The sequence below is a fragment of the Neospora caninum genome, chromosome X (genome assembly GCF_000208865.1).
Source record: "Neospora caninum Liverpool complete genome, chromosome X".
Taxonomy (NCBI): Eukaryota; Apicomplexa; class Conoidasida; order Eucoccidiorida; family Sarcocystidae; genus Neospora; species Neospora caninum.
Window position 1 is genome coordinate 1,106,842 of NC_018396.1, and position 12,213 is coordinate 1,119,054.

The following is a 12,213-nucleotide window of genomic DNA, read 5'->3' on the forward strand; positions in this document are numbered from 1 at the left end:
CTCACACGCAGTCCCCGGGATTTTCGTGCCCCAGAGAGACACACAGCCACACCGGGGCGCCGACGCGCGATCGGCACATTTAGCAATGCGTGCGTGTTCCATGGGTAGCTAAGGATCAAAGGAATTCGCGAAAGCGTTGTCATGCGTCTACGCCCCTGTGTAGCTAAAAGGTTTCTTCCATCTACAGGGGTGCGACACACACGATGACAAGCTCTTGATGTCACCCCCTCCTTTCCGTCGCGGTCCAGGTGTCTCTGTCGTGTTCGACTCGGGGCGAATGAATCCGCTTCGGTTTCACCGAGGGCTGAGACGCTTCTGCGCATGCTGCGTCGCGGCGATGGCTCAGCTGGAAACCTAGCTTTTTGGTTCGTATGCCCCACAAGCCGAAGGGGTCTCGGAAAGGATACATGTTCACAGTACGCAGGGGACGAGATGTATCTCACTAGACAGGCTTATCTCGCTCTTTAGCACTTCCTCAGACGCACGCGTGCAAAGATATGCGTGGCGTTCAGCGAAATAAGCCACGTGCTTTAAACCAGGCTGAAGGATTGGGGCCCGCAACAGCAGACTTGGAATATATGTATATGCATGGATATTTGTATGTACGCCGGTAATAGAAAAGCCCGGTCGGAGCTTGTCGCTGCTGCGTGGTCTAGTTCCTGAGTTCCTCCACGCGTGTCACATTCATTTTTGCGCATCTCACTTTCTCTTAGCCTCCGGTACACAGCAAGTTACCAACTCCTGAGAGGAGACACATGAGGCGATACCGACAAGTTCCGAGGTGTCTCACCCCGCCCACTCGGCGCCAGAGGCTTACGCTTCTCAGAAGCGGGATAGAGTTGCTTCACGCGTATCTACGAGTTTGTTTACGAATGACTTACTGTCTCTTTCTCAACCACTGCCTCGTTCTCTGCCCCCCCCCCCCCCCCCCCCGCCCCCAACCCACGTCGTTTTGAGCTGAGAGTTCCAGGGTTGCTGGGCGGAAGAAAACGAGATGTTTCGAACCTGGGAAGCATGCCTAAGAAGAACAGAAGATGCAGAGAAAGGGGAGACGCAGGAAGGACCACAAGTGCAGAGGTGTCGGCCGACGTGCAAAGATCGCCGTGGTGCGCCCGACGGAGAAGTCCTCCCGAGAAACAGGTGGACGGCAAGGGCATGTGCCAAGCTGGTCCGCGTGAGAAGCGCGTCATTGTCAGTGCAGCTGCTTGAACTGGCGGTGGCTGAGGGAACTGTGCACCGTCGGAAAAGAGGCTGCACAATGCTTTTGAGGAAAGAAATGGGCTGGTTGCACAAACTCGAAAAGGCTGTCGGGTACGAGACTGGTGAGTCAGGCTCACCGCTAGGCACGTGTGTCTGTTCTCGGGTGCGAGCTTCCGATCGGGAGACCACGGCGTCGCGCCCCTGAAAACTTCACTCGACCATGCTCAGGAGTGAACGTCTTCAGGTGCGATCTGAGCCGCGCTTCCTGGGCAAACACCAGAGAGGCGAAAGGCCCCCTGAGCCGCCCTGTCTGATCGTCTCCATTCCCACTTTTAAAACAACCTTGAGTATCTGAAGGTTTCCGGATAACGGTCTGATCCGCAGCACGGGCGCGCAAGCCCCGTAGGCAGTTCAGAGGAATGTATTTCACTTGCCGGAGCCTTCTCTAATTTTCCAAGGCAAGCCGGTCGTCTCCTGTTTGGACGCACAACACGTGTTCCACAAACACTGCCGGCGATATCGAAAGGGTACGCAACTTGTCGGCGTGATCGCCCGCCTTGGCGTTCCTTTTCGGGTGGTGTCCTGAAAAAGGAGTTGGCAGACGCCCGTCGCCTCCGTCTCGCGAGAAACGAGAAGATCCCTGCGGCGGGCGGTGCCGCACGACTGGGGCCCGACTGAGGCGAGTTCATCCTCGTCACCCTGTTCTGTCGGCCAGGTGAGAAGGACAGCACGGGAAGGAAGATCTTGGGTCTTTGTCCATTTTGCACGCTTCTCGGATTCGCACGTCTCTCTTCGGTGCTCAGAGGCAACAGAACGCACTGGAATCTTGTGATCGTTTTCAGGGAAGGCCCTTTCGCTTTGGGCTCGCAGCAGAACCGCAGAGTCACCCGTGGAGCTCCACGTCAGGTGGCGAGAAAAGAGTGACGTTTCTCACGACAGGACGGCGAATAACGAGACAATGAAATGCTTCTTTTCCGGAAAACCCCCAGAGGGCCTTCCGGGGATATCCTGGCTCGGCTTCTGCATCGAATTTGACAGTCTGCCCAAGTCGCGCAGACCCAACCCTGCGGGCGCACGACGCGTTTGATTTCCACGGGAAAAGGTTCGAGACACGTCTCTTTGTCTTTTGTCCCGACAAGCCGTCTTTAAGGGACAGAGAATGTAACACTCCGAACTCTGGGCGAGAAATGCCGGTTCCCGATACACGCGCCTTGGGTTGATTGTTCTTCTCTACAACTCACGTCCCGAGGCGTGAGGAATCGAACGTTCTTGTCACGATGCGTCGCAACGCATAATCTCAGAGATTCCAAACGCAAAGTGTATCCGCCGTAATACAGCGAGAGGCGTCGCTGCATTTCTGGAAGCATCGACTGTCAATCACTGGCCGCGAATCTGTACCCGAAATCCCCCTCTTTCACAGATGTTGGAGCATATTCGCCCAGTGCGACTGAGTTTGGTCCACTGTTTGTACATTTCGTGGTGCGGTTTCATGAGAAAAAGTGACGAGAAAGGAGAGACATGTTGCGGGCGTCACATCCAGTTTCGCCGTGAAGCGAGGCTGAAGAGCAGACAGGTGACGCGCCGTCAGGGTCCAGGACAGATTCCTGTTTTCAGCGTGGATCCTCCAGCTTTGCTCCAGGAGACGAAGCCCCGGCAGCCCCTTTTCTCCGCTTTTCCCATCGAACCTGAAGCACCTACCAGACTGGGTATCTCGAGGTTTTAAGCCGCGAAGGTGTACGTCTTTGCGTACCAACACACACTATCTGTTTTGAGTACGCGGGGACATGCACGCACATATACATAGAGGTAGAAGGCGAGGTAAAGCATGCAGAACGGCAGCTACAGGACTCGCGACAAGGGTAAATCTTTCGTAGAGAGATTCAAAAATTTAGAGACAAGGAAAATAGGGCTCGGACACTCAGCAAGTTCGGCTCACATTTCCCAGTGAACCAGAAACAACCACTGCGTTTGGAGCCCTGACGAAGGGCACAGACAAACCTACCACCGATAGGAGAAATCCGAACTACTCACGCAGAAATCTTTTCAGAAAGGCAGAGGATCAACTCTAGCCTCCCGCTCCCACGCGCAGCGACACGCGCTTCATAAGCATAGGTACACATATACAAACACAAAACATGAGTGGTGTTGTGTATTTTCACACACAGACACACTTGCAGCCCACGGGGCACGATATCCGAATCCGTTTGTTTCAATGGGCAAATGAGACGATGTTGAAAGACTGGATTCGGCTCGACATAGCGCACTCTGGTTGGAGACTCAAAACGCGAGACACAAAAAACGGATTTGGAGGTGCGTGCGGATATTGCTTCCCGCGCGCACGTCGATCACTGCAGATGCAAAGGAATATCTGTATATCTATCCGGTGGCAGATGGGCATAACGTGGTGTCGGAACCAGAGTTCACGCGGCGCCTTTCATTCCAGCACAGCCGGAGGAATCTCTACGTGAAGCGGGCCCCGCCGGAGCGCAAGGCAACGAAGGCCTTAAATAGGGCAGGAGCACCATCGAGGACAAGCGCTGGACGAAAAACTGGAATCTTCAGCATCCGTGTCCGTCCTCTTTTTCGTTTCCGCGCTTTCTCGCAATGCCTCAGACCCCCTTTTCAGCACTTATGGGAAGAAATATGAATATACAAATACACTTAGGTAGAGTGAAGACGCGCCTGAGTTCTTCTCCGAGACAAAGAGACCTCGACGTACACATTCACGCCTCAACAAGTAGAGAACATGTTCTTCCCGGCTTTCGTCGTGGACTCTCTGCTTTCTCTTCTGCGCTCCTCAAGAGTCTCGAAACTTCGCAGGACGGCGCTCACGCGGGATGGGCCATCCCGAAGTCCCCTGAGGAAGACAGCAGAGGCGCAAATCAAGCAGCGAGGTGAACCTGGTTCAGCGGGATGCATGCAGCGCACAGCTGCCTCGCCTCGGCACACGAAAATCAGCGGGGAACGAGAAACCGACAAAGCGACTGCACGAAAGCAAGAAAGGCGACCGCCCTCACGCGAGGCTCGAAACGAAGACGCACCCGCGTTAGAAGACACGGGACAAAAGGAGAGCATGACACTTTGAGCGTGGCTATGAAAATCGCGGCTAGACGGTCCGGCGCTCACCGAAGGAAGAAAGGTAATCGTCGCCTTCTGCTCTCCGATATTCGTCGATCAAATTCATGCAGACCTCTCTGATGGAAACACACGAAGCGAACAAGACAGAGAGACGCGACGCTCACCGACTCGAGCGCGTGCAGGCGTCTAGGGTCACACAAGCCGACGCAGGCTACACGGAAGCATCTCTCCACGCCACGCCGCGTCCTGTGCTCTAAACGGAGAAAACGAAGACTTGACAACAATCCGACACAAGATCGAACATATGTATATAGATATCGGTTGATAAAGCGATGCACGGTCCCCCCCGTGGCGCACTCAAAAAACAGACGAAAAAAGACAGAGCTGGACACGCACCGGCATGATCTCTCTATGTGCAATATAGGCACGACGTTGCCCGGCCAAGTCTGAAGCCGAAAAGCTAAGAAAGGCCCCGCCTTTGAAAAAAGACGCCTTTGGCATTCCGGGCGGATGGCAGTGGCAACGCATTGCCCAGAATTGGAAGAGACTTCAAAGACTGCACACGACGGCCGAAACAAGAGCCTTTTTTGATTCGTGCTTAGCATCGGAAATTCGTGTGCCTCATCAACTCGTGCTTCGCATTTCCCTCGCTTCTCACTTGGAGCATTCCATTTCGTCGAAGTTGCCCAGACCATCTGAACTCGAAAACATCGGTTCCTTTCTGAGGCAACACACCGAGACGCCGCGGACAAGCATGCAGATGAAGACAAGCACAGATGCGTTTATATATATATATATATATATATATATATATATATGTAGGCATACATTTGTACCGGTACATGGCTGTTTATGTGTGTGCGCATGCTATATACGCAGTAAAGAACAGACGACTGTAGCCACTCTGCGGGGCTTCTCCTTGCTTCGTCAATGGGCCGACGCCGCACGTTGTTTCAATATGAAAACTTCAATCTTTCGCAACAATTACTTTCCTCACTGGATGTACAAGAATTCCTGCCTAAGCAAGCGCACAAACGAAAAAAATACTACACATGGAAACGTAGAACGTAGATTCGTATGTTTCCGTTCGATGCAAATACTCGACGAAACTGCATGCAGATACTCGGGTCCGACTCACTTGTAATTGTCGAGGAAAGCCTTGCGCTTAAACAGGCGGTCGTACTGGACGACGCAACGCTCAAACAGCTGAAGAGGAAAAGGTTAAAAAACGGCATACGGTGGATATGCATATACATATGTATATATATTATATAGCGTATATGTATATCAGCAAAGAAAGACAGAGACCGACCGGGGCATAGCTACTTTTGTGTATCCATATGAGGGAGCTATGAACGGACACGGTATGTTTCTATGCATGTACTTGCACATGTACATACAATTATATCTCTGTATATATGTGTATATGTATATATCGCATCTCTCGTTTGCGTTCGCGTTTCGACATTTTATGGTTGTAAAAGGACCCTGAGCGTTTCCGAGAAGCTCTGTTGTGATCCGCGATTTCCCCCGTGGAGACATGGAGCGCTATAGATGCGACACCGCGACGTGCCCGCACTGGCTATGTGGCCACAAATACGTGTGCATGGATGTCGGAGCATCTCTCTCTTTGCCGGCTGTCTCGACGCCTCGGTTTTTCTCGTTCTTGGGACGAGCCTCACGGAAGCAATTGACGTGTGATTCGCCATCATCAGGGCCGAAACTTTGTGTGGAGAAGAAATGAACGGCGACTGCTTGGACAGAGCCACCTGAATGCTCGCAGGGTTCCACCGGATAAAGTTCACCAGGCGTCGATCCTTGATTCGCTGCAGGCTTTTGTGGACCTGAGGAGAACGCAAAAAAAAGACGCGGAAAAGCAAGCGTCCGACCCCAACAGGAGACTGTTTGTCTCCGTTTCCAAAACGTGGAAAAAGACGGCGAACGCCCGGCACGGCCTTCTTCAGGCACATAACTCAACGGCACAGCGGGCACAGCCGGGGGTCTGTAGATCATGGCTAGAGCGGCTGCCGCATGAAGCGCTGTTCTTTTTGCTCTAATTCTGAAGCAACGAACATGTGTAGCGCCGGTGTGCGCAGTGTCTAGGCAAACGAAAGGCATGTCTTGAGACAAAACGGAAGCGTTTCTACGTCAAAGAGGGATATGTTTTCTTCCGAGTTTGTTGACTGGCGTGCCGTTCCTGTCTGGGTTTTGATGTCAATTGGCGTATTTGACAGAAAAAACGACGGAAGCAGAAGATCTACCTGTGTCGGATCGGCCTCCCCTCGAATGATGTTCAACATGGAAATGTACATTCCGCGCCGCAACGACGCCGACACCTGCAGAAAACGTGCGACAAAAGGCTCCCGAGTGCGCAAGACGAGACTGCCGCGCCCCTCGACCCTTCACACGTGCACACGCACCGGATGACAACTCAGGCTCACTCTCCAAAATCCGTGTGTTATATCTATCACGCCCAACGTTTACACATAGATCCTTATAGACATATATACAAATAGATACCCTCAGAGATGTATCGGTAGATATATGCATCTGCAGATCCACATGGACTACACGCATATGTGTCAAGGCCTAGGCACATGGAGCGGGATGTACAACATACAGATGGACGCCTACCCATATATATATATATATATAATGTATAACTGTCTAAGAATCTGGATAGGGATGCACGTGTGCATTTGCGTGCATGTTCGTTTGGACGTGAGAGCCCCTTGCTTCGTTGTTTTCTCCTGTGTGTGGGGACAAGGCGGGTTCGGTCCCGGAGTGGTGCGGGGGGCCCGCGTTGCCCATCCTCAAGCTCATCGCACGCCAGGATTAACTCCCCCTGCATGCTTTGCGTTCCAGCGTTACCATGATGTTTTTGGTCTGCAGCAGGCGCCGCATAACGTCCATGACGGTGGTTTTCTGGACCGACGAGACGCATGCGTCGAGGGTGAGAGGCGTGTAGCCGGTCATGAGGAAGTGACAGCGGGGCGTGGGCACGAGAGAGGAGATGAGAGACAGCAAGTCGGTGTTCATGTAGGAGGGGTAGCGCAGCGTACTCGTGCTCGCGGCCATTACCGTAGACACCTGGCGAAGGCGGGAGAAAACACAAGAAGCGTACCCGTTACACCCTGCGGATAGGGGCATTCTTTGAGAAAGAAGGAGCCGCCCAAACGGGTTGTTTGTTCGGTTGCCGGTCTCTCCCCTTTTGGATTTGGAAACTGCTTTTCTTGTCCATGCAGACGCCGCGTTCTCGCGTGCCAAGAAGAAGAATCCACCAGAACGCCTTTATTGTATCGGTCATTTCCGCACGCAGTTATCAGTGGGATCGACATCCACAAGGGCCACCGAGGGAGAAACTTTCGATTTCAAGATTTTCTCTTCAAGTGGAATGGTTTGTCGTGAAGAGGTTTGAAGCGATTTTATTGCGCCAAGTTAGTACTGACGGATTCAATTTTTTGTACCATTTAGATTGAAAAGTACATCTTCACGCTCTGCTAACAGACCGTGAGGCGCGTGAGGCACGACGCCTCGGCCCTGACAAGCGGGAGGCCTTGTGCTTCGACGCGAACTTGGTGTTCGAGCGCGTTTTGCTCAACTTACCAGCGCATTGGTTTGCTGGAACGAAGGGTTGTGGATTTTCAGTCTCTCGACTGCAATGTTGTTAAGCGCCGTGTTGTCGAGGACAACGACGCAATCTGCGTTAAGAGCGAGACGCTTGAGGGTGAGAACGCTGTTGTACGGTTGGACGACAACGTCGCTGGTCTCTGTTGTGAGGAGAGGGAAGACGCTGAACGTTTGCAGTAGCTTCTTCGGGTAGCGATCGCAGAGTGCCTCCAACAGATAGCTTCCCATACCGCTTCCAGTCCCTCCCGCCTGAACGCCCGAACGGGAAAACGCCGACAGCGAGAGCGAAATGGAGACAGAGAGAACGGGAGAAAGAAGGGGGAGACGCAAGAAGAAAGGGACAGAGATAAGAGAGAAAAAGAGGGCGCGCACGACGACCCGAAGGGGTAGGGGGTGCATGCAAAGAAGAGATGACCAAGGCAGCAAAAACTGCCGTGGTCACTGCGTGCTCCCACCAAATCAACAGACGCCAGGCGTCGCTGAGGTCACCCCACGGGAAGCGCAGATGCTTCGCTGCTTCGTTTTCCAGTTTCTTTCTTCTCCCATCAAGCGACGTTCCCCGCTGATGAGAACCAACGAAACTTTTTCTCGAAGGCCAGGAAGCGGCTTCTCGCCAACGAGCGACAACGAATCCACATCCGTCTATTGATGTGCATGCACATACGTCTTGGCATGCCTATATCTATGTGGAGGTTTGCGCACGCAGGGAGTTCCTCGACAGATGTAACTGCGGCGCGGTTTTCGCTCCCCTTTTTTTTCACTCTTTGCGGGGCAGTCCCGCAGAGTTGAGCTTGAAGAGTGAGAACGGAACGCCGTCGGGGGCACCTTTCGTACCCTCTGAATCTAGGGCGGTCCGCACGCGCACATCCCCTTATATATATATATATATATATATATATATACATACATACCTACATATATGTGGATATATGTAGATATATGTGGATATATGTGGATATATGTAGACATTCGTATGCATCTAGAATACAGTACCCGGGGGAGAGGTGGACACAGCTTTGTTGTCAACAAACTGTATAACTCTGAGCAAATGCAAAGGTACACTATATGTACGATCGTCTCGGAACGCTTTACCATTCATATCTCCATTTTGTCGAACTTTCGTGGATACTTTTTACTTTCTGTGTCTGAAGTATGTAACGGTCGTAGGGCACGCCGAGGGTAACAGTTCAGAAGGATGAAAGCAGATGCGTCAGACGGGCGTGCATTTTTCGATCCTACAATGGAGTGGCAAAGGACGAAACCTTCCAAGCTCTCGCTGCCGTCGGCCTCTCTGTCGATCATCTCCATGAGTTCCTCTTGCACTTGCTCGGCCTGTGCGTAACCGCTTCCCCAGTTGTTGCCCGCCCCTGGAAAAAGGACGCAGGGAGCGAGAGGAAATGCTCGGCAAAGAGAGGAGACGAGGAAGAGAGAGGAGACGAGGAAGAGAGAGGAGACGAGGAAGAGAGAGGAGACGAGGAAGAGAGGAGACGAGGAAAAGGGAAAACGAGGAAGAGAGGAGACGAGGAAGAGAGAAAACGAGGAAGAGAGGAGACGAGGAAGAGAGAGGAAACGAGGAAGAGAGGAGACGAGGAAGAGAGAGGAGACGAGGAAGAGAGAGGAGACGAGGAAGAGAGGAGACGAGGAAGAGAGGAAACGAGGAAGAGAGGAGACGAGGAAGAGAGAGGAGACGAGGAAGAGAGGAGACGAGGAAGAGAGGAGACGAGGAAGAGAGGAGACGAGGAAGAGAGAAAACGAGGAAGAGAGGAGACGAGGAAGAGAGGAGACGAGGAAGAGAGAGGAGACGAGGAAGAGAGGAGACGAGGAAGAGAGGAGACGAGGAAGAGAGAGGAGACGAGGAAGAGAGGAGAAGAGGAAGAGAGGAGACGAGGAAGAGAGGAAACCAGGAGGAGGATAGCGGCGTGGAAGCAAAGACGTCTCGAGGGAAGGCGGTTGCCACGCAAGGCGAGGCGAGAGCGAGAGCTGCAGCAGCGGCCTGACGACAGGACAGTTCGGCCCTCGATTGACACGACACGGGAAGCAAGAAGCCAGAGCGAACCAGGAAAGAGGTAAACGAGGCGGAACACGCCAACGACAAGATGAGAAATCTACAAAAAGAGCAGTCAGAAAAGATCCAGAAACCAGAGAGACGCGAGGCAGAGAGGAGAGACAGAAAGACAGGCTGCAGAGAAACAATACACAGACGGCGCAGACTCAAGGTGGGAGAAACTGCGTAGTCTCATACTCACCTCCTCCTTCCTTGGAGATGAAAAAGTTTTCGGGGTTATACAGGTTCTTGTATTCGGACGTCTGTGAGGCAAGGAGGAAGACAGTCCGATGAGAGATTTCGTTGTCGTCTCACTCGCGATGCGACACACTTTCCCACGTCTCGCGCTGTCCCTGTCACCGCAGGAAAACCCCTACTGGTGACCTCGTAGAAATACGAAGGTATACACATCTACACGAAGATATGTAATGCTTCTTTACTACTCTGCACACGATGCACATATATACATCTACACACATATCTACGTACATGCAAATGTAAATGTTATATAAAAACTTTATCCGCAAATGCATGTAAATCTATGCATATACGCAGATGTATGCAGATGCTGTATGTTCACCTGAATAGCGTTGACAACGCGAGGTTCGAGATCGAAGAGAAGTGCCCGAGGAATGTAGTGTTCGTCGTCAGCCTGGTAGAAGAAGACATCCTTCCGATCTTCTGCGTACGCGTGCTGTTTGCTGTCGACGAGCAAACCTTCCTAGAAAGCAGAGAGAAAGCGAGAAGCACCGGGGGAAAAAAGGAGGAAAGAAATCGGTTGCTGTGCTAGTGTCCCGGAAGTACGCTTCCATGGCATAAAGATATATATATATATACATACATATCAGTATAAGCATATATATATATATATATATATCAGTGCGTATGCGCACTTCAAGGCCTTTGAAGATAGGTATAGCTGGATACCGGGGTAGAATCTCGTGTTGACTGTGGTTTACTGTCGCCTCGTGTCATGTGTCGTCTTGCTAAAGCGCTGTATATCCATGCAGCGTGACTGCAGCACCTTGAAGCTGACAGAATCACCGGGAGCGAACGAAGGGTTCTGCGGTAGGATGTAGAAATGTTTAGCACCGCGAATCTCTGCAACTCGCCGTTGAAGCACTTCTCTGCTCGACGGGAGCCAAACACAGACTGAGGGCGGAGAGAAGCAGAAAACGCCTCTCCCGTCCAGAAGAGGCGGCGAACGGGGAGAACGTGCGGAGTACCACGAGAGACGCGAAACGCAACGATAGAGAGAGACGCGCCCCGGGCCAGAGAGGCCGAGGACAGCAAAGGGGAGGGAAGCGGGCGGCGACAAACAGACAGGTATCCGGCAGCGAACAGCAGAAAAGCGAGAGGGAGCGAAAAGAATAGACATTGAGGGAGGAGAGACGAGGAGAAATCAAAGCGGGACGACTGCTCCCAAGGAAGAAAACTGCTGTTTACCTGGTCGATTCCGTGCTCCATGCAGAGTTGTTTCCAGAACTCCATGCCGATTTGGTTGCCGCACTGGCCAACCTGAAGCGTCACGATTTCTCTCGGCATGGCGTCGAGAGTCGAAATGCAGCGAGACGAGCAGAAACGGGGGACCACTAACCACGGCGGCCGTCGCGTCCTGTTCTCTGGGAGAGAAGTGCAAAAGGATGAATCGACTTGGGCCCTTCCGCACTCTCCTCGGGCGGTGACAACGCGGTCGTTTCCTCCTTCTGAAACCCAGCGGCGAGAGAGTCGACGATGGCGCAACGCCGCAGGATGGCCGAGGCCGATTGCGAGGCTTCGTTTTGTCCTGCCTGACAGAGCGGCGAACAGAGTGTCAAGGAGGCTCTGAAGAACGCAAATCAAAGGGAGCGGGTTCTCTCCTAGAGTTTCACCGGTTTTTTGAGGTGGTGCTTTCTCCTCCGCTCCGACTGCTCGTGCAAAAAAACGCAAGAGAGAGGACGTCTCCTTTGCCGGCTGAGAACGAAAGGCCAGAACGCGCCAGAGAGACGGGGAGATGAAGAAGACTGAGGAACGAAGGAAGAGTGGGGGAACGAAGGCAGACGGTGCAAGAACAGAAAGCGTTCGAGAGAGAGAGACTCGGATGCACGGTCTCTGCGGAAGAGCAGCAGGTGAAGACGAGAGAGGATCAGAGCCTCGAGCCGGCAGAAATCGGCCGTTGCCTCAACGGAGAATAATCCCTTTAGGTGCGTCGGACAAGAAAAGCAAAGAGGCAGGATTTAGAGCAGAAGAAGCAAAACGAAGAAGGGAGCGAACGGGAGTTT

The 12,213-nt window shown here is 52.6% G+C and overlaps 1 protein-coding gene across 1 annotated transcript; it reads right to left on the reverse strand.

Moving 5' to 3' along the window:
• Positions 1–4,028: 4,028 nt before the first annotated feature.
• NCLIV_046130 (Beta-tubulin, related) lies at positions 4,029–11,497 on the reverse strand (the record flags this gene model as incomplete). The annotated part of the gene is made up of 12 exons (XM_003884163.1): positions 4,029–4,057; positions 4,327–4,394; positions 4,937–4,999; positions 5,417–5,484; positions 5,961–6,122; positions 6,540–6,614; positions 7,150–7,368; positions 7,885–8,157; positions 9,148–9,275; positions 10,155–10,215; positions 10,533–10,673; positions 11,399–11,497. The coding sequence occupies 12 exons, from the start codon at positions 11,495–11,497 to the stop codon at positions 4,029–4,031; spliced, it is 1,386 nt and encodes a 461-aa protein (XP_003884212.1).
• Positions 11,498–12,213: the final 716 nt, after the last annotated feature.